This window comes from Eublepharis macularius, chromosome 15, assembly GCF_028583425.1.
Source record: "Eublepharis macularius isolate TG4126 chromosome 15, MPM_Emac_v1.0, whole genome shotgun sequence".
NCBI lineage: Eukaryota > Metazoa > Chordata > Lepidosauria > Squamata > Eublepharidae > Eublepharis > Eublepharis macularius.
This window is the reverse complement of record NC_072804.1, coordinates 57,045,847-57,071,106: the sequence shown is the minus strand read 5'-3', so window position 1 is coordinate 57,071,106 and position 25,260 is coordinate 57,045,847. Positions and strand designations below refer to the sequence as shown.

At 50.3% G+C, this 25,260-nt stretch overlaps 1 protein-coding gene across 2 annotated transcripts; it reads left to right on the top strand.

The window, feature by feature from the left end:
* Positions 1-1,753: 1,753 nt before the first annotated feature.
* On the top strand, positions 1,754-25,225 carry SAMD4B (sterile alpha motif domain containing 4B). 2 transcript variants are annotated; one of them, XM_054999142.1, is made up of 14 exons: positions 1,756-1,839; positions 5,663-5,750; positions 9,227-9,668; positions 11,741-12,223; positions 12,350-12,592; positions 13,585-13,694; positions 14,161-14,247; positions 15,241-15,547; positions 16,938-17,023; positions 17,123-17,241; positions 18,700-18,898; positions 20,107-20,230; positions 20,498-20,581; positions 22,580-25,225. In XM_054999142.1, the coding sequence occupies exons 3-14, from the start codon at positions 9,473-9,475 to the stop codon at positions 22,606-22,608; spliced, it is 2,067 nt and encodes a 688-aa protein (XP_054855117.1). In that variant the 5' UTR covers positions 1,756-1,839; positions 5,663-5,750; positions 9,227-9,472; the 3' UTR covers positions 22,609-25,225. The 2 variants fall into 2 exon arrangements, with proteins under 2 accessions (XP_054855116.1, XP_054855117.1); XM_054999141.1 differs by lacking the exon at positions 5,663-5,750 and having other exon boundaries at positions 1,754-1,839.
* The last annotated feature ends 35 nt before the right edge of the window (positions 25,226-25,260 follow it).

Sequence of the window (25,260 nt, the reverse complement as noted above, 5' to 3'; positions counted from 1 at the left end):
AAGGTAAGCTGTGTGGAAACGGCCGTGGTTTGCCATTGCCTTCCCCAGTCATCTACACTTTACTCCCAGGAACCTGGGTACTCATTTTACTGACCTCAGAAGGATGGAAGGCTGAGTCAACCTTGAGTCTACCTGAACTCTACCTGAACCTACCTGAACCCAGCGCCTCATTCTGCCAGGATCGAACTCAGGTTGTGAGCAGAGCTTGGGCTGCAGTACTGCGGCTTACCACTCTGCTCCACGGGTGCAGCCTCTTTATTTTTGTATGACCTAATGAGATGCAGCATTTGACCAGTTTGCCACACACCGCTGCTGGCTTGGCCATAGGCTTCAGTTGGCCCTGGGCGCAAGAAATGGAGACTGCTGTTTCTCCCATGAGGGAAAGAGAGGCAGGGAAGGGGGAGAATAAGGTTGTTTAGTGTTCCTTTGCAAATGAAAAGCTGTTTCCAGTGTGTGGAGACCTGAAGTTTCAGACTGACCAGTACTGAGGCCAAACAAAATGCACCTTACCCAATTCCTTCCCCCACCACAACCTGAAAGCGAGGGCGTTTTTTTAAAAAAAGTACCAGCTGAGCAACAGGACGCTTACTCTGCTTCAGTTTTCCCATTTGTGAAATGGGAATAAAAAGGGGTATCTTTCATGCAAATTCCATGAGGGAAACAATGCTATTAAAACACCTCTGGTGAAGAAGCTTGATAATTTTACAGAAGGCTGGAAATAATCATTTTTAGTCACAGACTCACTATTTTAGGGGGTGGGAGGGAAAGCCTCCGCTTCAGTTGCTTGCTGTATAAAATGAGAATAAATAGCAAGTCAGTGTTTGAAACATTTGTGTGTTGGTTAATACACTGAAGAAACAACAGACACCTCTCAAGATTGTTGTAAAGCTGTGAAAACAGGAGGTGATATTTGATCTATATTCTGCATCTACGTGGATTTTAAAAATTTTTATATTCTTTTTTACATTAAAATTTCCTGAGGGACCCAGTTTTTTATTTATGGGAATTTCTGACACTAAAATAGCAAAATTTCCAAATATGTTTGAGAAAACTTCATAGTTAAAAAATGGACAATATTTTCCTGAGGGCCCAAATTCTTTAAAATAATTTGTACCTGAGTTACGAAATGTACCATATGAATATATGTATGTGCGTGCGTATATGTATATAATATTCGTTTACTACATACCGGTCTTACAGCGCTCGCTCTCAATGCATTATCAAGATTTAGTGGGAGGGAAAGGTGATTAAAATTATAAAATTTGAATTGAAACTGTATTGAAGGCAAGCGACCGTTTAGTCGGCTGAAGAGACATTTTGAGCGGGAAAAGGGAAAAGGGCGGAGCCATGGTTCGTGAAGCCACACCTCCTCCCCACACCTACAACCCGACAGTCCCGTCAGCTGATTGGCGGTTTGGGGAGGCGCCTCGCGCTCTTCAATTATTCGCATCGCCCCACCCCCAGAGCCATCTCATTGGCGCGTCTGAGGAAGAAGCGGAGGGAGGAGGGGCATAGAGAGAGGCGGGGTTGAGAGGAGAGACTCCCCACGGAGGAGGCAGGGTTAATTTCCCTCCCTGGCCCCGAGGGAAAAAGACGACTTCTCATTGGCCACGGGGAGACGCCCATCGAACCCTCCTCAACCCTACTCGACCAATGGAAAAAGGGGGAAGGGTCCAGAGGGCGGAGGAGGGGCCTGCGACATGCGTCGTTAGGGTGCGCGCTGACGTTGTGCGTTGTGACGTCGCGCGCCGCCCTCTGGAGTGTGTGGTGGCTGGAGCTGTGTGTGGGTCTGCCTCTCGCTCCCCCTCTCCGGCCGGGCTGGAGCGGGCCGCAGTGACGGTGAGTGCGAGGCCGGGCGCCGGGGGCAGCGCCTGAGGCGAGGCCTGGGCCTCCCCCACCCCCGCCCTCCCCCCACCGCGGTGGTCCTCTGTAGGTGAAGGAGGCCCCGCCCCTCGGGGAGGCTGCGGAGGGCAGGCTGGGGAGGGGGCACGCCCCTCCCAGGCTCTCTCCTCCTCTCCCCCCTCTATAACCTGTGAGGTCTCCCAGTGGGGAGGGGCTGTGCCCGGCCTCCTCCTCCAGCTAAGGGGTCGGATTCTCCCCCCCCATCATCAGCTCCCCCCTCCCCAGGCCCTCACTTGCGGGTTCTCCAGCCCTCTCAACCTGGCCTCCCCCCCCCCCCGCCATTCTCTCGTTTCCTTTTACCCAAGATACCCAAGAGCACCCCTTTCCTCCCGAACCTAACTGGAGGCTGCAGATAGTGGCACTGGTGGCCAGCAAATCCCAGTAACTTAAAAAGAAAACGCGCGGGGGGGGGGGGGTCGCTTTATCTGTTCGCTGAATGTCCCAACTCTGGATAGTTTAAGTGGATAGCTGTGTTGGTCTGCAGTAGAACAGCAGGTTTTGAGTCCAGTGGCACCTTAGAGACGAACAAGATTTTCAGGGTATAAACTTTTGAGAGTTAAAGGTCTCTTCTTCAGACACAAGTAGGAATGGAGATCCCTGAGTCTTTATATCCCAGCTAAAGCTTCATAGAATGGCAGGTTTTGAGTCTAGTGGCCCCTTAGAAACTAACAAGATTTTCAGGGTATAAACTTTTGAGAGTCAGATCTCCCTTCTTGAATCTTTATATCCCAGCTAAAGCCTCATAGAATGGCAGGATTTGAGTCCAGTGGCACCTTCGAGACCAACACGATGTTCAGAGTATAAGCTTTCAACAGTCCGAGCTACCTTCTTCAGACACCAGATTGTTCAGAGTTGCTGTCTGAAGTTCTGACTCTTAAAAGCCTACACGCTGAAGATCTTGTTTTCTGAGGTGCCACTGGGCTCAAAGCCTGCTATCCTAACTGTGGTTCATTGTTGTACTTTGCTCTGTGGATGTCCTAACTGTTGACTGTATTGTATTTTCACTTGCACTGAGTAATCTGTCTTGGATCTCAGTGAGAAAGGTGAACTATAAATAAATAACACAACAGAGTGCTGTTACTATTATTTTAAGTATTATTTAGTATGAAAGATGCTGGCTCTGTTTTTCTCACCCCCCCCCCAAAAAAAGATGTTTGCTGTCAATAAGACCCTTGGGCAACAAGTCTGCCCTCTTTTCCCAGCCCTTAGTCTATGGTCTTTCTTGCTTTCTCTTTTTCATTCTCTCTCCAAGTACAGGAATTTTTTATTATTATTCCTACAGAAGTTTCCTGTTGCTTACTGGCTAACAATATTTTTAGGTGGGTAGCCATGTTGGTCTGCAGTAGAACAGCAGGATTTGTGTCCAGTGGCACCTTCAAGACAAACAAGATTTTCATGGTGTATGGTTTTGAAAGTATCTGAAGAAGGGAGTTCTGACTCTTGAAAGCTTACACCCTGAAAATCTTGTTGGTTTTGAAGGTGCCACTGGACTCAGATCCTGCCGGCTAACAATATTGGTGGGTTCTTGCCTGTTTCCGTTACTCCATAACTACTTTTTCTTCTTGCTGCCTATAAGAGGGTTCAAATGTTAGTGCTTTTTTCGTTTTGATGACGTTCCTGAATCTTCTAGCCTGTTCACACACAGACCCGCCCCCCATTCACATGCCCTGTGCCTGCAAATTCTCTTCCTTAACCAAAACTTGAATGTTCTTTCTCTAGGCTTCATCACTGATCTCTTCTTTCTCATCCTGCTTTCTCCAGTGATGCCTTTTGTTGGATAGTTCCACCAATGTTTTAAGATCTCTGTCTTGTCTTGGACATTCTTGTCTTGTTATAGTTTTATAACCAGTATAGATGCAGTGTTAGACTGTGACTGGGCTGACCTGGGTTGAAATCCCCACTCAGTCATGAAATTAACTGGGTGATTGTGGGCGAATTACTCTCTCTCTCAGCTTAACCCACTTCACAGGATTGTTGTGTGATGATACAGAAGAGGGGAAGAACCATATAAACAAGGAGTTTCCCCTTCATCTTTGAGTTTAGGATGTGGGGAGGGGATTTCTGACACTCGGCAAGCCCAGGAGCAACTTTGTATTGGGTCTGGTCTTGGTGAGGCCTGCAACTTCCACCTCTCAGGATTAAGCTGCTTCTTTTTGGCTTCCAGCCATTCTATTGCCATGGTCAAGTGTTAGCCTGTACTTTTCTCCCCCCCCCCCCCAGTCAAGAATCTAAGTGGATGTCATCTCCTAGTCGCTCTGTTTTCAGCATTAACTATTAACCCAATTGTTTAGGCAAGCAAGGATACTCTTATCTAGCTGCTTAACTCAGTCCTACTCCCGGAACTTTCCATATTCACAAAGGTGTTTTTCCCACCCCCACAGCTAGCTCATGTGGCTTTCTCCTGCTTGAGATCTGACTCGGATCCCACTTCCTAGTTAATGTGTTCCTGTTCATTTTGAAAGGCGTTAAGAAATCCCTGTTAGCAGCCCAAAGTCTAGAACGTTTTGACAACATGCTTGTTCATATCGCTTGTTCCATGGAGAGCTAAGACAGCAACTTACCTGGTGCTCCAATATTGAAGTCCTCTTTCTGGGCTACACTTGTGGCCCCCGTAGCTTGGAAAACCCCCAAACACGTAGGAATTTGACTTTGGTATTCCAGGATGTTGCTTGCTTCCAACCGAGTTTCTAGTTTACATCAGCTTGATGCTTCAACTTGGTGCCGGTTCTTAAATCTTGGCCGTCATAGAAACAGGGAATATTTTTCTTGCCTTGCCTATAACTGAACTGCTGGTTGGAAATGGAGCAGCAGCGTTATTGGTCCAGGATGATCACTCTAGACCAAAGCAGGAAGGCAGCTGCCTCATGATGGCCTCTGACACCCAAAGGGGTGTCACCCTTGCTGCCAGTATGCTACTGGTGCAGTGCTGCTAGGGGCACTTCCCTTCTTGGATACCTTCCTTGTTTGCTGCTGAAGTACCTCTACTCAGGTCACAATAGTTTATAGAATCCCACTTACGCTTTGCTGGAAAGGCCCATCTTCCCTTTGTTTTTCTCTACCTCATGCTAATTACTTTTCTGCCATTATAACTCGACTTCGAGTACTGTCTGTTCTGTTCTGGGTCCTCCCTCCCTTTCTGGAATGTACCACTGTGCATAGTTGCTAACAGTTTATATCTCACCAGACTTGAAGTATGTTGCTTGTGTTTCACCTCCTCAGTTTGGGTCTGCTGGTCTTTTTTCTGTCATCACCTGTCTAACCAGGCCAATAAGATTCTGAAGGGATGGTTGCCTGCCTTTATTCTAGTCTCCTTCCCCGCTCTTCTTGGGTCTGGGGAGCAACCAGGTGTGAGGAAATGCACTCCACTCCTGCCAGAGGAGATGAACAAATGAACGGGGTGGGGGTGGGGGTGGGGGTGGTGCTGAGCCTTGCATGCGGAAGACTCAGTGCTGCTCTGTACTAAACATGGGTGCTGCATGTGTGGCTCTTCCTGTCCCTCTGGGACCAGAGAACATGGCCTATATTTAGGTCTGTGTAGATTACAGGGTACTTGTTCCTTGTATCAGATGAAGTTACGAACAACATGGCTTTTATTCAGACACCTTTTTTCCTGCATGGGACTTCCTTGTCCAGTGCATGAGTTTCCTTTCTCTGATCCATCTAGTTCTAATAATACAGTATCAGCATCGCATGGGAATGTTCAGTTTTGTTGCAAATAGAGAATCTCCCTGTTAACCGGATTCTTGGGTTGTCTTCCTAGATGAGGAAATGAAAACTGCGGCCTCTCCAGTGAGTGAGAGAGCCAGTTTGTTCTGCCCCATGAAAGTAAATTGATGCCCAGAACACAGGTTAGAAAATACATTCACTTTTGGTAATTTTTCCTTTCCTCTAACTTGATGCTGTGTGCAGGATGTGTTTCTTTCTTGTTCTTCAATAATCACTCCTGTTTTCTTGGGCTTGTGTTAATGTTTCAAAGAGTTGAACTGAATAACTGGGCCAGTATTTCCCAAACTTCTTGTAGCCAAGGTTCATAATCCTCTCCCCTTGAATTAATGTTGGAAGCTTACTTGGTTCTTGTGCTTACTGTAGAAGTAAACTAGGGAGGAGGATTAAGAACTACTGTCCCTGGGAGGAATCTATCCTGTATGCTTCTTGGCAAGATCGTCTCTGAGGGCATAGTTTTCCTGTGTTTCTGCACTGGGAATGCTTGGCACATACATTCATGGCTGGTGCAGACACTGTTCACAAATACTTACCCTACATCAGAAGGTGATTTGGCAGTTCTGGCTTTGCTTCCTTTCTGCAGTGGGGCATCTCATGTGCAGTAAGGTAACTAGGATTCACTAGGTGCCTTTCATAATTGCTTGTGGCATACTATTGTGCCCAAGTCAGTTTGAAAATTGCTTTCCTGCATGGTGCAAACCACTTGGGCTAAGTGAGGCCTTGATATAATTTGGCAGCTGTGTGGTAGAAGGTCCCAGTTTTATTTGTAGAACAAACCTCATGGCCCTGTTTGTGCAGTTCAGGCTTATGAGCCAGTGGTTAATACACTGCAGCTAGATTTGTACAGGACCATGAGATTCTGACACCAAGTGAGCTGTCAAAACTGTCTGCCTGCAAACTAGGGGAAGTGGAAGCAGATCAGGAAACCTGGAAGGAGATATTGTTAGTCTCATCTTTAAAAAATTGCCAAACCATATCCTGCATCAATAACAGGTAAAGCTGTGTCAGGACATGGCAGAAGCCTGTATGTGGGTGAAGGTTCTGTGGGACTAACAAGGTACTTGGCGGTTCCACCGCTGAGGAATCCCCTTCATATGAAAGCACAGTACCGAAACCATTGCGTCCACCCCTTCAGAGAGACTAGAGGGATGCCAGGTTTCTACAGTGCCCTTTAGTTCTGCCTCTTTGGCCTCACTCCTGTCTGTGGGGCACTACTCTGGATCCTGTTTCAGGGTCTTGCTCATGGCCAAAGATGTCAGCAGAAGGGCCTGTTTTAACCCACAGGAGCAACCCAGGCACATCCTTGTGAGCTGTGAGAGGAATGTGTTGAGCTTTGAGGTCCTCTGGCAAACTTGGGTTGTGCAGGTGTGTTTTAGCATGTGCTGCCATAGAGAGAAGTTGGCTTATGTGTATTTTGGGCGCTGCAGGGAGGGTTGCATTCTGCATGATGGAGTTGGGGAGAGGGGAGGCAAGCGCAAGCAATATTGCAGAGTTTTTTTTCTGTCTGCTATAGTAAAAATAAATGTGATTGACCTGAGAAAAGGAAAGTTTATGCTCTTCTTCTTGTAAACAGTTCATGTGGATCAAAGTTAAGACTCCTTTGAAAAGAGTTCTCTTATTTCTCACAGGAATGGGTGAGAAGTACTAAAATAGTAATATAATAGTAAAATAGTTATATATTTTTTTTAACTGGGACATCCTTGGTTGAATGAAGGCCTTGTGGGTGAATAGCATCTAAGCGTGACTGATCTCCACCATTGCTTTCTATTCTAGCCACCAACGCTGTGGTTCTGTGTTCTACTGATCCATACTTGCAAAGCAGAGCTCATCTAGCCCTCTTTCACACACACGCAGCTCGAGACGGCATTTCATCCTCCTCTCTTTCTAAGGTGTAATTAGAGCCAGCTGCCTAGTTGATGATGCTCCTCTGGACCTTTCCTTGCTGTTTTCTCTGGGGGACATGCTTGCTTTGGTTGGCTGTAATGATAGTGTCCAGAGAATGCAGGCACCCAGACAGCCGCTTCCTCAGCCTCTTATTTTTTTCCTATGAGGCAGACGCCTGCTCTCTATTTAAGGATCTAACGGCAACATGGTTTTCAAGAGCGGCTTCATCCCAAGAGTGGAATTGTATGAAGGGCTGACCCAGCAAGGCTATGCTCTTGAATGTATTTTTCTGAACTGAATTTCCCCCTGAACTGATGGGCCAGGAGGGACTAGCTGAGAATTCCATGCAACAGCACCCACCTCTTCATCTTCCTTGTCCTTCAGTCACGTTCTGGATTCTAAGAGAACCAAGGAAGAGGGGGCTACAGTCTATATACCCACCACGCAAGGGAAACTAAAAGAGAGTGAAAGGATAAGGATAAGCACCGTTGCGTGTACGAGGGGCCACTGTGGCCTGTGCCAGGTTTTTCCTCTGTGCCAGGTTGCCCTCAAAAGAACCTGGGACTGGGTAATCCCCCTATGGGCCAGCTTCAATCTCTGGAGTGTTGGTGGATACTTTTAACTAACTTTTCTCTCAAAAAAAGTACTGGGCTGAAAAGTATTCTAGTCACTTGTTCAACAGAAGTAGTTGCCCTGTAGATATGGCCCCATACTGAAATTTCTGAACTAGGAAAGCAACTGAACTAGTTGTCAAGCACTGCATGCTCCCCAGTACACCTTTACTGCTCGTTTTTTGCAGATCAAAAATGGAGCCTGGTGTAGATTGGCCAAGGAGGTTATCCCAGCACTCCTACTTCAGAGATTCATCTGGATTTGGGTTTAAACACTGACTTCCCAGACCCAAGGCTAGCATTCTCTTTCTAGCTGATACCTGAACTGTCTGTTTCCCAACTTGGGCTGTTAATATTTATTTAGCAATGTAGTTAAGCTCTGCTTTTCAACCGGATTGGCTCCCAGAGCAGTTTACAGTACAAATCCATCACTATATACCGTTCAAGTAGTGGGTATACACCTGAATTGGTGAGAAAGAGAGGGGGCATTCACTGTTTACTCTTCTATCTTTGCCCCCCACCCTCTCTTTTCCCGGCATTTTTAGTAGCTCTTGTAGCTGCCTGAATGGCCAGGCTCTTTCTGTGTATTTTCAGTTAATTAGTTGTTGGCCTTGCATTTTTGTATGCAATGAAAGAAGCATCAGCCGGTGTCCTGGCATCTGTTGGACCTGGCAGAGTACTTTGAAACTGCGGCTGTCAGTTGCAGGCACTACTTCCCAGATGGCGTTCCTTCACTCTCACCTCTCCGTCTGGTTGATGGTGGCTTCTGATTGTTGGGCACTCTGATGCCCCTGCCTGAAGTAAAGAGCTTCTTCCATGGAAGTGCAGCTCTGTCTCAGTCTGGACAGTGCAGATGAACAGCTTCTCAGGAGAGCCCCAGTAGCTGATCAGGTGCTTGGTGGGATGCTGAGAAGCTGGGGCGGTCAGTTGCTAGAGATGGGGGTGGCTTGCTGTGTAAGACTTCTGAGCCCCACAGGCAGACCTTGGTGAAGTCGCAGACTCTCAGGCAGATAGATATTCTTTCTGAGTGTGGTAGCCTAGGCTCTGCAAAGTGCAGACATGGAATGAGACATAGAGATCCTCATACTTTGCCCTCTTTGTTCCAGGGGGATCTGAAGTACCGCGTAGAGGAAGCAGACCCCAGAGGACCTGCCTAGAGTCAGATCTTTGCAACAGCAAAGCCTCTCTTTCCATGCCATCCTGTCCTCTTGCTAACGGAGTAATTGGTGCTGGGCTTTGCACACTTGTGCTGAACCCCCAGACGTGAAGTTGAAACCATGTGAGGGGCCCTTCCCCTACTTCCCTTGACCCGTCTCGGGTGAGTTGCTGCTAAGCCCAAGGTGCCGGCCACCATGATGTTCCGAGACCAGGTGGGCATTCTTGCTGGCTGGTTCAAAGGCTGGAATGAATGTGAGCAGACGGTGGCCCTGCTGTCGCTCCTCAAGCGTATCTCTCGAACCCAAGCCCGCTTCCTGCAGCTGTGCCTGGAGCACTCGCTGGCAGACTGCACCGAGATCCACGTACTGGAGTCTGAGGCCAACAGCGCAGGTGAGTGAGCTTCTGTTCAACTTGCAAGGAGGCTCTGGAGCTCGTAGCTTCAGGATTGGTTTGAGTGAATGAGTTGCCTGCCACTTCTCTCCCTTGATTGACTGGTCTGTCTTGTCTGTGGTGCAGGAAGGTGAGGGTGGACGGTGTAGGCGTCACTGAAAGTTCTGTGGGCTCATGGCCATTAAATAATCATTAAATAAACACATCATACTAACATCTAGAGGGTAAAATAACATTGTGTTGCAGTGAAAATCAAATCAGTTTCTAGAACTTGAAAGATGTTGTTTCGTTTATAACTACTGCACTTAAGGCTGTTTCGTGAAAATGTAGAGGATTTTTCCTGGCTCATACCCAAGGTCTGTCCAGTCCAACATCTTGTTTCCAAACTTCCAGCAGCAGCCCTTCATCCATTGCTTGCCTCCCCAGTAACTAACTGTTCGGTGGTACACTATCTCTGAACATGAAGGTTCCACTTGGCTAAAAAGTGCCAATCCTCTGCTAGCTGCCCGTCAGCATCATTGGTGATCCTTAGTATTAGGAGAGGAAAGAAGAAAAAAATCCTCTGTATCTGTTCATAACGCACGTGGCAATTGGCTTTCACGTATTATGTGGCAGAAAAATTGGACTTGTTAGCAGGGACATGCTCGTCTTCTGCCAGTCCTGGTTCAGATAGCTTCTGTGTGATGGATGAGTTTGTGAGCATCCCTTTATCTGCATTCATGTTCAGATCTATGTTGAAAAGTAGTCTTGAAGCACTCCTTGTTTTATTCTTGACTGATGGCCAAAGAAGCCAGCAATGACGAAGCCCATAGTTGCATGCAAACTGAGGAATTGTGCTCCGCAGTTGAGCAGGGCCTAGCATCCCTACAAGTTCAGCTGGATTCCACTGAGCTGCACGAATGCCACCCCCCTTCATTAGCCCCTGTCCCCCTAGCAGGGCATGTCTAAAGCTGTTGGCCTCTGGAGTTGGCAAGTCCAGCCTCTTGCTTTATTATGGGAAAAGCCGTTGTTGCGGTTCTCTTTTACCAAAGCATCTTGAGGTAAGGACAAGGAAGTCAAGTCGGCTCCAGATTCTCAAAGGCAGCCTAGAGGCTGAGATCGGGGCACAAATGTCCTGTAGTCACTTCTCAGTTTGATCTTGAAGGTCTTGTGTTTAGCACTGGGCATTGCTGCACAACCACTCATTGTTCCTTGTTGTCAGGAAGGAAGCATTGCTTGTCTACCCATATTGCTGTCGGGGGTCTGGTTTCAGTACAGATTGGCAAGAGAACGAGGCAAATTCATACGACTGGTTAATGGACCTGACCTGCATTCTTGTTTCCCAGCTTAACTCTGTGACTTTCAGATGTGTGAGCTCCACACTCCTTTCTCAGAATACATCTTAACTTGGCTAGGACCCAGAAAGTATGTACCGTTTTTTTCTGGCTGAAGAACTGTTGGGGGTGTGGCCCTCATGATCCTGCATGCGCTCTTTTGAACGGGTCTCATCAAGGTTGAGATGCAGAGTAAGAACGTAGTAAGCATGCCATTCCAGTGGGGGGGAGAAGATCTGCCTTTGGCTCTCATTTTGTCAACATTTAGATTGCAGCAGGGCTTTTTTTCTGGGGAAAGAGGTGGTGGAACTCAGTGGGTTGCCCTCGGAGAAAATGGTCACATGGCCGGTGGCCCCGCCCCCTGATCTCCAGACAGAGGGGAGTCGAGATTGCCCTCCGCACCGCTCCAGCAGCGCAGAGGGCAATCTCAACGCCCCTCTGTCTGGAGATCAGGGGGCGGGGCCACCAGCCATGTGACCATTTTCAAGAGGTTCCGGAACTCCGTTCCCCTGCGTTCCCCCTGAAAAAAAGCCCTGGATTGCAGGCAGTTTGGGGCAGGGGCATCTGCCTCCTTTTGTCTGTCTGTGTTGCTGTTGCTCTGAGATGGGATGATCTGGATCTTTTATTTGCTAAGGATGTCTTAGTGTGGAGGAGACTCTGCTTCAGTGCAAAGGGGATAGACGGAAGAGGCTCCTCCTGAGCCATCCCTGGTTGTTGAGCATTTCTTGCACTTCCGTGTTTTTTCCCTTCTTCCAACAGCCATCATCAGCCAGTGGCATCAAGAGCCAAAGGACAAAGTGGTCTCCCTGCTCCTCTCCCACCTGCCCCTTCTCCAGCCTGGCAACGCAGATGCCAAGTCGGAATACATGAAGCTCTTGCAGAAGGTGCTGGCTTACTCTATCGAGAGCAACCTTTTCATAGAGGAGAGCCGGCAGCTCCTCTCCTACGCTCTCATCCACCCCGCCACCACGCTGGATGACCGCAACTCTCTGGCTCTTTGGCTGAACCATCTCGAGGAACGCCTCTCAAGTGGCTACTCTGGCCAGGGCAGGGGTCGACCTGACACAGCCTACCATTCACGCCAGGGCTCAGATGAGTGGCAAGGCCCAGTGGATGCAGGCCTCGGGGACCTGGGGCACAGCTGGCAGGAGAAGCCACCGCGAGAAAATGGGCACATGTCCTTCCACTCTTCTGGCTCGGTGCCATCAGCCATCAACAGTATCGGAAGCAACACAAACACAGGTGCAGGAAGATTGGGAGAGGGCTGGGTCTGTGAGCTGGGGTCTACATTGCCTCCTTTGGGGTCGTGGGTGATGCAGTTTCATGTACTGTCCTCTTCGGGTCTTGACGTTCTCTCTCTGTTTGCAGCTCTCCCCTGCCAAATGCACCCCAGCCCACTGAAGCGCTCCATGTCCCTCATCCCCACCAGCCAGCAGGTTCCCAGTGAGTGGATGAACGTGGAGGAGATGGGCGCTCGGCCCGCCTTCATCCCCGGGGGAGAACATGCACCCCTCTCGCCCCAGAGCAGTGTGGCCTCCTCTGGTAGCGAGCAGACGGAGGAGCAGTCTGGCAGCCGCAACACCTTCCAGGAGGACGGCAGCGGCATGAAAGGTACTGCCGGGCCATTGGGTGGCTGGTGGACTGGAGTTGCTTTCTTCACTGGGCAACGTATGCTGGTTCCAAAGTTGTGTGCAGCCCGGTTCTGCCTAAATCGCATAATTCTGGTGATGGGGTTGGAGGTGCAGCCAAAGCATTTACGCAGCTGTATTTTGCCTGGGTTTGGTCACCTTTGGATTCCTCACGCTTAAGACTGTCTCTCCTCTTCTCCCTTCGCAACAACAGGCTTGCATGCCTGGAAACCTCACTGGGTATATCTGCCTGATACGTGCAAGCTCTCTTAAAACCACACACACAACATGCCATTTCCTCCAGTCTGAGGCATCTGGCACCATAGCAGTCCATTCTGTGACTCCAGTGATGTCTCAGCCTCTGCCCTCCACCACGACTGCTGATGGGACCTGTTTGCCCCTCCTTCTCTTTGAAAAGACAAACAGCATTGCACACCATAGGGGTTAGTGGTAACAGACCTACGGTAGTGACCATAGTACAGTGGTTTCAACCAAGGCCGGGAGAATGTTTGCAGTTCCTCATTGCTTCAGTTCCAGGCAGCTTTTCTGGTCCTGATTTGGGCAGCTCCTTCCTTCCCTGTGATACGAGCCACCTTCTACTAAGTTTCCCTTGTTCAGCTCTAAATTCAGATTCAGCATTCTGGAATCTCAGGCAAAGTGGGTTTGCCTTGTTTCTGCTGCTTGAGTTCAATCTAGAAATCAAATTAGATCCTCCCGCTAAGCAATTCCGCTTCTGCCTTGTGGAAGCTCCAATCAGGAGACTCCGTTGCTGGGGCTCCACAGAGAAACCGTAGCCATGCTGTGGCCAGCGAAAAATACAGGGTTGGGATTTGGAGATCTATGCGGGGCCCTTTGTTTAATCCTCTGTGCTTGAGTGGAGTGTTCAGGATTCAGGCGGCTGCCCGCTTAACCGTCTTTCTCGATGGGCAGTTGGCCATCCCAGATTACATCTTCGCTCTTGGCCCCTCTCTGCAGATGTCCCCTCATGGCTGAAGAGCCTTCGCCTTCACAAATATGCAGCCCTCTTTTCCCAAATGACCTATGAAGAGATGATGACACTCACAGAGCAGCATCTGGAATCACAGGTACCGCACATATGCATCAAACAGAGTCCTCTCTGCAGCTACAGGGAGTTCCGCTTTAGCTTGCATCGCCTGGCAGTTAGGAAACATGTGGACTGGGGAGATGTGTAGTGTAAATATTTGTGTTGCCTGACTTGGAAGGCCCCTTGCTAGGCCTCTTCTGGTTCCTCAGGAGCTGGTAGATTACACTTCTATGTCTTCATGATTTTTTTCTTACAGTCCTGAGGACTAGAAACTTGCCCATCAAAAGGTAGCTAAGGCACTTAGGCTTTTATGCAGCCTGGCACAGTCATAGTTGTCATTCAGAAAACTATGAGGATGCGTTCTCAGTGGTTGCGTGCCAGTTGTTCTTTGGAGTGGGGCAGGGGGTAGAGAGCGTGGCTCGCTTTGCATATGCAAGCCCTGCAGATCCTGTGAGGACATTCACTCATGACTGACTCTTTCTGCTTCTTCAATTTTCCCTCTGTAGAATGTGACCAAAGGAGCAAGGCACAAAATAGCTTTGAGTATCCAGAAGCTGCGAGAAAGACAGAGTGTCCTGAAATCTCTGGAGAAGGTAAAGGAATCTTGCTGAGCTCCTTAAATGAAGGAATTGCTGTAGAGAAAGAGCTGTAGTTCTGCAGGACCTCACTCCCTCTCGCCCAGGGGCTCTGGGTGGTGAACAGTTTAAAATCAATAAAAACAAGAAAACAACAATACTAAAATCAATATACAAAACAATAATGAAATAAATTAACCAAGTGCAATGGTGGGGAGACGCCCCCCCCCCCAACATGGCACCGCCCCCTTCAACCACCGAACGCCTGGCGGAACAGCTCTGTCTTACAGGCCCGGCGGAACAATAATATGTCCCGCTGGGCCCGGGTCTCCATTGACAGAGCGTTCCACCAGGCTGGGGCCAGGACTGAAAAGGCCCTGGCCCTGGTTGAAGCGAGGTGGGCTTCCTTAGGGCTGGGGACCACCAGTAAACATTTATCCGCTGATCGAAGCGATCTCTGGGGAACGTACAGGGAGAGGCGGTCCCAAAGATATGCCGGTCCCAATCCGCTCAGGGCTTTAAAGGTAAGAACCAGTATCACAGCTGAGGCACCACCCCAGATCAAAGCCCTGCCTCTGGTGGTCACTTGCCTTGATTCCAAAGAAGGGATGTGCGCTACATGTCCCCTTCTGTAGTGGGGCGCTGCTCATGAGCAGCACACTGGCTTGAACCACACAGTGACGTGACTTCTTCATGAGGAGTCCTCCTCGGTGAACAGCCCTGCCTTACAGTGGAGGGTTTCAACTTCTTCTGTCCTCTTGCAGCTACAGGAAATAGTAGGGGTTTTTTGTTAGCCAGTTCTGTCATCCACAGTATAAGAAGGCTTCTCAGCAGAGTCAAGGAGAGCCCCACCCTTCCTGCAGTTGAGGTTTTTAGAGGTTTTCCATACTGCGCACATAGTTGGAAGGCAGCGTCCCAGGCGCACGAGCTTAAAGCCTTGTACTCCTGAAGCTGCAGCTTTCTTGAGGGTCTCTCTCCTCTTCCTCCCCCTGCCCCACTCCTTTTCTACAGGACATCCTAGAAGGAGGCAACTTGTGGAACGCTCTCCAGGAACTGCAGCAGATCATCACTACCCCCATCAAGGCTTTCCACACCCTACAGGCCATGGCAGCCTCTAAGGAGGGCCAGCAGCTGGCAGCGGAGCCACGTGGGGCTCCCAAGCTAGGCTTGGACAAGACCAGCAATGGGGCTGAGGAGAAGGAGCCTGCTGCCGACGCCTTCCTGCCCCCTACGGGCTCTCCTTGTGACGGGGAGTCGGGAGCAGCACCTATCGCCGAGGGAGACATTGCAGGGCAGTTCACACGGGTGATGGGCAAAGGTGAGGCCTTCGGGGCATGGCCTGTGGCTTGCATTCAGGTGGCTGCTTCTTCATCTAGTTCCCTCTTCCCTGTTGATGGTAACCTAGAGAAGAGACATTGGTGCTTTGGGTAACTGTGCCAACTCCTGAGAGACCTGCTAAATCATTCCTCACAGAGTGACTGTCGTGGGGATATTAATAACTTTGTAAAGTGCTCTGAGAGGATGTTAAGTTGTCCTGAAGGACGATATATAAATCGAAGGTGGTTGTTGGAGGTGGAGTAGTTGGAGTTGTTGAAGTAAAGCAGCCCCCAGAAGGGATCTTGTCAGACTTAATTGTGGCAGAAGGTTGTCTGTGTGTGTTATTGGCAGCAGGATAGTTGCATTTATAGAGTTAATAGGGGCAGCAGAAGAAGCTCATCTTTGGAATGCTGGGGAAAGTGTCATTTTCCCCACGGCTTGAATTTTTTATGAACTATTGTATGTAAGTGGAAGACTCTCCTTGTGCCTTCCGTGTATTGATATCCTAAAGCTTCTTATTGCTAAGCAGCGTTATCCCCTGTGCAATAGCTCGTTGTGAGAACCATCCAAACTGTGGAGAAGGCGTGGGAGTGGCCGGGTGGAGGTCGCAGCACAGGGTCACTAGCCAGACCCCCAGGCTTGTCCTTCGTGGGACATGGGTTCAGGTCCCCTCTCTTCCCTGTCGTTAAGTGGCTTTGGCCCTGCAGTTACCAGATTTCACACGCAACTCTTCGTTTTCGATTGGGACCTGGATGAAAGAAGCTGATCTCACAAACCTGCCCTGAGCCTTTGAGGGAGAAGTGGGAATGTTGCCTTAAATTGTGGGACATTCTAAGGAGGCCGGCCGGGAGACCGAAAGCCTCTCTGAAGTTCCTGTCAAGGCTTCCTGACGCTTCCGAAGAAATGGCTTGTAGGCTTTCAGGCATTTCTTTAAACGTTCAGCTTATATGACTTTCCAGAGAGAGAAAGAGATTTTGTTTTAAAGGTTCTCTTCACGCTTGGTAGCACAGCCCATCCTTGCAAACGGTCCACAGATTTAGTTGCCCTCAGATGACCAAGCCACACATAGCTTCACCCTTACCTCTGATTGAAATGGGCGGGGGAGGGAGCACCTCCTTTTGCAAAGCTTTCGTTGCCAGGAGGAGGTAACTTTTGCTCACCCAAGAGGACCGAGCAGATTGATTTCCGGAGCAGTGGCGAGCACGCCTGGCGTCTAGAACTCTTGCCCTTGTGGCTGTTACTTTTGTCCTGTTTCTTGTTCTGTGAGCAAAGAACCTTAAGGGCACGGCCTCTGGAAAGTGTGATATGCTCTGCGTTGTCTGACGAGCTTGGAAGTCCCATCCTGTGGTCAGGGCACAGCTATATAACCTTCCTCTGCCTTTTCCCTACAGTGTGCACACAATTGCTGGTATCTCGGCCAGATGAGGAGAACATCACCAGTTACCTCCAGCTGATAGAGAAGTGCCTGATGCATGAGGTAGGTCTGAGGAGCAAGCCAGCACTCAGAGACACCCCCATCCCCTTGCCTCCTCCCACACACACCATTACGGGTCCCCCTTCTGTCCCATCCCTCCAGGCGTTCACAGAGACGCAGAAGAAGAGGCTGTTGTCTTGGAAGCAGCAGGTGCTGAAGCTACTCCGGACATTTCCAAGGAAGGCCGTGCTAGACATGCAAGGCTACCGCCCACAAAAAGGGTATGTCCTCAGGGGGCAGGAAGTTACGGGGCAGAAGTGGGCAGGGGGTGTGGCCTGGTATGCCTCCGACCACAAATGGCATGGAGCAAAAGGAGGGCTGCTAGTTTCTAGGCTGGATCTCTGCCCCTCTGTTCATTTCCTTTGACTTCACTGACGCCCCCTCCTTTCTCCCCAGAGAGGTTTGCGTCATTCTCCTCCATTTATCATTGCAACAGCCATGTAAGATAGATCAGGCTGTATGTGTGTGAGTGGCCCAGCAAGTTTCCCTGGTAGAGTAGGGATTCGAACCTGCATCTCCCGGTGACATTCTCACCACTGTCCTGCGCGGGCTCACTGATAACATGCTTTCCTGGCACCAGGAGCTTTTCCCTGGGGGCAGGAGGGGGCTCACGCTTGCAAGCAAGTGCTGGCGTTGGCAGACCAGGCTTGAGAGATCCCGCTTTCCGTGTCTGCAGTGCTGCAGAAGGCTGGTTTGCCTGCTGCTTGAAAGAGCTGGCCTGAAGCGAGAGCTGGGCTAAGGATGCTTACACACCTGCGTTGGTGAAGGCCAAAGGGCTCAGTGACGTGGCCGCCAAAGACACGGTCCTCTTCTTGGCATCGCCAGGCTACGTGCCCCTCCCTCCGCCTTTCAAGCGGCAGTTTGCACATCCTGGCAGGCAAGAGCAGAGCCATTGCGCTGCCAGCATCTCAGCCGTCTCGGCAGTCTCCTGTTTAAAGACACAAAACCTTGAGAGAGTTAGCGCATTATTGCCTACTTAATGAATTTAATGAAAATAATATTAATGGCTTTCTGCTCTCTTACAAGTGAGTGGCAGCTTCTGCGAAATGGTTTCTTTCCCACTTAAAGGGAGCTGTCAGTTCTATCACGATCCTTACAGAAACATCTCTGTTGTGGCATCGCAGTATGTAAATGTTACTTCCTGGCTTTTACTGCCTTTGACAAATTCTCCTTCTTTAAGAAAGAAAAAGCACTGATCAGTTGACAGCCCTGTTCAGAACTGAAGAGGCGTTGTGTGGGCGGGTCTTTGATGGAGATGTGTTTGCTGCTGCCGGCCGGCCCCTGCTTAGCTGCATGGAGGTCCCCTTTGGGAGGGGCTGGGCTCTCCTTTTGGCCTGGGTGGCATACTTTTCTTCCTGTGCGGGGAAGGGATTGGGTGTCCTCTGGCTTCTGAAAGATGGCATAAACGTCCAAGATCTGACTGGACTCACAGTGTGCCAGTCTAAAATGGCACACCAGCAGAAGCAGGCTCCACTTGGGTGGCCAGCTAGCAGCAGGACTTTGAGGGCACAGACAACAGCCCGCAAACCTGGCGCTGCTGTGTTGTAGTCAGGCCTGTCCTTTCTGATGCCTCTCTTGTCTTCCTGCTTCCCAGCTCTGAGACACAATCTTGACTCGTGCTTAATATGTGATTATTTGAAATAGAACCTAACGCACTCTCCCCCCCCTCCCCTTTCTAGATGGGCCTTTGGCTCCAACTCTCTCCCCATAGCTGGATCTGTGGGGGTGGGGGTGGCACGCAGAGGACAGCGGCAGTTCCAGATGCCCCCGCGTGCCCTCCCCCCAAGTCGCATGGGGATCCTGAGTCCTGCAGGGATTGGTGGCGTCTCTCCTCGGCACGCTCTTGCCAGCCCTAACCTGGGAAGCCAAGGACGGCAGGTAGGGGAGCAGTTCGCACCAGTTCAGCAGGTGCCTTTTAAAGGGGAAGGAGCGCTGCTTTTGAAGCAGCCCCTGTGAACTCAGCGACAATCCAGTACAGATTCCTTGTGTCAAGTGTGCAAATGCAGCTGATAGGCACAGCCCTGAAAGTTCTTCCAGCTGTCTCATGTCCCTCAAACAGCTGAATGTTTTCCTGTCTCCTGAAGTGCGATGCAAGATTGGCTTGCTGACTTGTCTGGCTGTCATATGTAGTTCATTCTGGGTGAGGGAAAGTTTGTTCAGCTTAAGAGGGGACAGAGCGACAGTGGGCGAAGGTTGTGAGTTTTCAGCTGTGCTTTGGGAACCCTTTGATAGTTTGGCAACTTATCAGGGGTTCCTTGATAAGGACAGTCTGAACAGCAGATCAGATGCCATGAAAGACTGGCTGCTCGCCCTCCAGCTGCGGGGGGAAATGGGGGTATGTGGCCCTTTGGCTGCCGTGGCCCTGCATAACCGCTGCAGCAGCCATAGACTTGTCTGCAGTGTGTTACAGTTGTTATAGTGAGGTGTTTAGTTTCCTGAGCATCACAGTATGGGTTGTTAAGGGGAGAGAAGCTTGAACATGTTTCGTTTAAGGTTCAGAGCAGCTTGGGACTGTAGATTATTGGGAGGGGAAGGTCATGTTGTGTGAGGTTGGTGTGGGGCCAGAAGGCCTAGGAATGAATGAGAACATGGAAACTGTGTTGAGGAGATTTCAGGGGTGTCTGTGCCAGTGCTTTGGTGGTTGTGGTCCAAAGAGGGTTGGGGCTGCGGCAGTCTCACCCCGAGAGCTTTCAGGGAAGCTGCCCAGGTAATCCATCTGTCAAATAAGATGGAGCAAAATTGCTGCAGCTGCCACCCTCTTCTGGTCCAGGGGTTGCCATTCCAGTCCTTGCTGGCCCTTCTGCTGTTAAGTTGAGCTGGCTGCTGCTGTGACTGTCAATACCAGGAATGGAGGACTTTCACCATAGAGATGCAGTGCTAGAGCAGCTCCTTTGTATGTCTATAATGTCATGGCCAATAGCAGCTTTTTAGTTCAGGTCGTGAGCTGCTCTGTAGTTTAGTCCCATCTAAAAGGTACTGGGAGGGTGGGGGACGAGCAGGGAAGGGTAGAGGGGCAGTATTACAATGTAAGCTCTTCAGAGATTCTCCTGGCCAACAAATTTTTCTCTCTCTTTTCTGCTTCCAAGAATTTGTGGTTTGCCAACCCCGGGGGCAGCAACAGCATGCCCGGCCAGAGCCGCAGCTCGGTCCAGCGAACCCATTCGCTCCCCGTCCACACGTCCCCACAGGCCATCCTCATGTTCCCCCAGGGTGAGTAAGCAGGCGTGGGGGCGAGGAGGAGGATGGGAAGGGGGGGGGGGAGGGTTGCCCTTGTTTCTTGGGCTGGGACTGGGATGGAGGCTTGTAGGGAATGTGAGTTCCGAGCACCTGAGAGCTGCGGCATCTTGCTTAAGCAATTTCATATTGGAGAGAGGCATCCTCTCACCTGGCTCTTTTCCTGAGGGGATGAGGGTTGGAGAGAAAGTGGACAAAATGAGCACAGGTGATCTACCATTGTATTCCCCCCCCTCCTTTCAGATTGCCAGCTCCCTGGAACAGATCTGGAGATCAACCCCACGCTGGAGTCGCTGTGTCTCAGCATGACGGAGCATGCGCTGGGTGGTGAGGACCTTTTGCTTGTTAACTTAGACACACACACACACACACACACACACACACACACCCCGCGAGGGATGAGGATATTCTGGTGTTGAAAAGGAAGGCCTGGTACAGGATGCCAGAGAGAATTAATCTGGCTCCTCTTGTCACCCAGTAAGTGAAGATGCTTGCTGATAGGAAGGCGGCCATTCTGGTGTTTAACGGATAAGAAACAAATGGTTAAAGCACGACGAAGAACTTGCCACAAAAGTGATTAAATACATAATAAATGAAGAAAGACAATACAATAGGGAAGGCAGAAGGCTTGTTGAAAATGTGGTGATGTGAAAGAGCCCTTGCTAACCATATGTCAGGAATAAATGTACCTCCGCTCAGGCCCTGCAACCAGTCCTCAGAAGGAGGGGTGGGCAGCGGAGAAACAGGCCAGCAGGCCCTGCCAGGCCAGTTACTGTGCAAGCAACAGGAGCGCAAAGAATGAATGCACGGAACGACTTCAAACAGGCGCTGCCTCCCTGTGAAGACCCACTCTTGCAGACTCTCCTGGAGAGTGGCATCCTAAGAGCAGGCACAGATTTTGCCAGCCTGAACTCCTGCCTCTTTTGCTTGGCCCAGGGCTAGGCCTCTAAACCGCTAATTAGCCGTGGCTGTCAGCTGCCCGAATGCCCTCTTGCAAGCTCCCATTCTTGGAGCAGAAAGTTACCCAGGTGTTGACCAGGGAGCAAGCCAGGTAGTCTGAGTGAGGGGCCGAAGTGAGCTCTGCAGTGGTAAAAATTAGATCTATCTTGAAAGGCGCTGAGGGGTTTTACAAGCAGAAGCTGGGAGGCTGCTGGCGCCAGTCCTTCATTCTCTGGCCCGGGATGTTGGGCCCGCTGGGGGGTTCTCCTGTCCAGACCGTTCCAGAGTGGCGTCAGCTGTGCAGTCCCTCAGAAGGGAAGTACGGGCCAGCCGCAGGTAGTTGACCTGTTTTGTAACTATGCAGGATTTGAGGCCAGGGCACCTAGGAGACCAGCAAGGTTTTCAAGAGTGTAAACTTTGGAGAGTCCCAGTTCCCTTCTTCCAGCACAGCTGTGTTTTGACCATGCAGCACGTACTGAAGCTCCAGAGCGCTCACTGTGGGATGGGGGAGGGTGAAGAACACTTCTTGGGGTGGACATTCAGATCAGGTTTTGGAAATGGGCTATAAATACAGAGATGAGCTTGTCTGTGGAGACCACTAAAAAGCATCCCCTGAAGTAGAACACCAATGCGTGGCACAGCACCTCACCAAGGGGCTCTGCATTCATAACCTTCCTCAGCCAAAGGGCTGCTGACCAGAGGGAGGCAGCTCTCACATGGAGCTGGTTGGGTTTAGCAGACCGAACACCTGAAATTCAGTGCAGTGAAACTGCAAGGGAGCGTTCTCCCTGTTCCTCTGCCTGAAGGAAGAACTTCCGGACAGTTAGAGCGGTCCCTCAGTGGGACAGGCTTCCTCGGGAGGAGGTGGGCTCTCCTTCTTTGGAGGTTTTTAAGCAGAGGCTGGATGGCCACCTGACAGCAATGCTGACTCTGTGAACCTGGGCAGATCATGAGGGGGAGGGCAGAAGGGGTTGCATCAGGGCTTAGTTCTCGTGGCCCTTTCTTACACGCCCAGGGTAGTGCTGACCGCCACCTTCGGTTCAGGATGCAGTTTTCCCCAGGCCATTTTGGCTAGGGATCCTGACGGTATGTTGCCATCTTCTGGGCATGGAGCAGGGGGCACGGGAGGTGTGTGTGTGTGTGGGGGGGGGTGTAGTTGTGAATTTCCTGCATTGTGCAGGGAGTTGGACTAGATGAGTGTTTACTCCGCAAAGGCAGTTGGCATCTGGACTCAGGTTCTTCACACCTGCTGTAGTGGTTTGAGTAGGTTGCTTCTGCCTGGGCTGTAAAGCCCAGACCACTTGGCAGCTGAACTGGGTCTTCTCCCCGTGCCCCCCCCCCCCCCCGCCCCGCCCTGCCCTGATTTTGGTCTTTCTCTTTCTGCAGATGGCAGCGACAAGACTTCTACCATTTGAAACGCGCTGGATCTGCTGGTGTTCCTGAGAAGCTTTAAGGGGGCTGTTTTATTTTTCTTCCTTTTTGTGTTACCCCCTTCCTTCCAGGGGTGTGTTGCTGTGGGGGTAGGCGAACCACTTTCTCCCCTGCCTCTCCCCAACCCACCTCCAGCATTCCCCAGCAGTTGGAGGGATGGGGGGGACAAAAAGCTGTCACTACAATCTTACCATCTTAGTGTGTTCTAATATTTTTTCTACCTTTTATTATTATGATAACTTCAGCTATTGGTTTAATATTTTGATGTACACGGGAGTTGGAAGAGGCTCCCAGAAGTTTAACTTGCAAAGCCAGAAGGCATAAGGAGGCTGAATTTGGGCCATATTATTCCCTTTCGTGTTTCGGTTTCTCTTTCTTCATCCCTCCCCTTTCCCCCCTCTGGAGCTCCATGAAATGAAGGGAGAGCTTAAGTCAAGGGAAGGAAGGTGAGATGCGGAAGAGGCCTGGCCTTTCTTGCCTTGGCCGTCGTGTGGGTGCTGAACATCCTCCCAGCGCTGGGACGTGTGAGGGCTCTGCGGGGTTAACCCAGCGAGCTGGCTCCGTCTGGACTAACCCCGCTGCTACTTTCTGTACCTGGCAATGGGAGGGAGGGGGGGGGGCGGGTGCTGCAGATGACTCTCAGCTTCAGTTTTTACAGAAGTGCCTCTAACACATCCCTCGCAAAAACAGGTGGGGCGGGAGGAGGGGTTGCCCAGTGTCTGCGGGTGTCCAGAGCGAGGCTTCGTGTCTGCCTGTGCTGCCCTTTTAGGGGAATTATTCAGGAGGAGCTGATGGGGGTTCCGCCCACCCACCCAGGAAAGGAGAATGGTATGGCCTAAGTGTGGAGCTGTGTAACCCTGAGTATTGCTGCCTCCTTGGAGTAATTTGACGGGGGGGAGATCAACCTAGTTTTGTTGAAGCAGTTCAGATGAGTTTTTGGAAATTGCTCAGCAGTTTGAGGTTCAGGAGCAGAGTTCTCTTTTTAGTGGAGCTGGTTTGGGTTCCTTGTACAGGTGCAAGATTTCGTTCTTTCCCCAGTGATGGTAGGATGGGGAGTCAAAAGACAGATGGAAGGGAAGCAGTTCTCTTTTTTTTTTCTTTCACAAGCTCAGTCACAGATCGATAATCCTTTTAGTGGTTTGGGAGGGTGCACAGTTGTCTGCCTTCCTTGAAATGGGGAGGGCAGTGCAGCTTCCGGCAGATTGGCCACAGCAAATCTCTGCTGCCCTGAGGAATGTAGGAGCCGTCCCCCTCCCCAATTCTTTACACTAGTTGCTGATCACTTACTGACGACTGGTGGTGGCAGCTTGGCTCTCGTCTGTGGGGTTTATGGTGCTAATGAACTGGTGCACTGAGGGGGGCAGGATCTAGTTGGAGACAACGTGGTCCAAAGATTGGAGACTGCCACCTCCAGCCTGGGGGAGGGAGGAAGGAAAGACTCCTGGGCATGAATCCAAATGGCACAAGAAATATTGGAGAGGGGGGATAGCACATCTGCACACTCTAATTCATATGAACACTACAAAGGGGGAAGGGGCTGAAATTCTATACACCTCAGAATTGGCATTTGGATTTGCTTGCTGAGTCTCTCCTGTTTTTTATGCGTAGCTTTACTGAGGGTGGGGGGAGCGGAGAGAGTGAAATGGCCGCCAGCCCCATGATTGCAGCTCCTCTGGGCTTTGGAGACGGAGGGTAGCCCAGGAGGGCTCTAGACGCTGGCTGTCTCGTTTTTGTTTTCCGGACAGGCCTGTGTGATGCAATCAGGACTGGGCTTCCAAGCATTTGGGGGCGGGGGCGGATCCCTTGCGGCATGAACAGGCCTTTGCGGGCAGGAGCAGTCTTAGCCACAGTGTATCTGGGGCAGCTGCCCCATACCCTTGCTCCCTGACAGAGGGAGAAAGAAGAGGAAAAGCAGGCAGGATCCCGGGGCTGCCGTGGGCCAAGGGCTGTCCCTTTCTTGAGCCTGGGGTTCATCCCAGAATCACCACGTCTGCCCATTTGTTGAGGTTCACAGACGCGGCAGTGCTTGGAACGGCTTTGGGTCTTGGGGGTGGGAGGGGGCAAAGCAGAGAGGCGGTTGCTGATGTCCTCTGAGCCAGAGCATACCTTTCCAGCCACGTCTTTGCATGGTGGGTGAACCCCCCCCTGCCCCCGGAAGGCAGACCTCAGCGGGCCCCCAGGTACAGAGAAACCCTTCTCCGCTCCCCCTTCCTCTCTCATCCTCAAGAACTGTTTTAAATATAAAGGCCTTTTTCCAAAGTCTATACTGAACTGTAGCGTGCAAAAAAAGCAAACCTGAGAGAACTATTTCTAAAGAAGAATAAGTAGAGTGACACAGTTCCTGTTTCAGATAGAAATGTTATTTTAGATACATTTTATTATGAATAACTTTTGTTATGACTATGGCTGGTAACCATGAATACGTTATTTAAAAAAAAACACACAAAACATTTTACAAAAAAATTCCACATTCTGACTTTAGATTGCTTTGTTGGACTCCTTGGCTGCTTCCCCCTTCTAGTTTTGCTTTGTAAAAGGCATCCAGAATTTAAGTATTAGCCCTTTTTTATTAACCTCTATGATAAAGCTGTGCTTATTTTGTATTATTTTTTTATGTTTGGTTTTCTTTTTGAGGG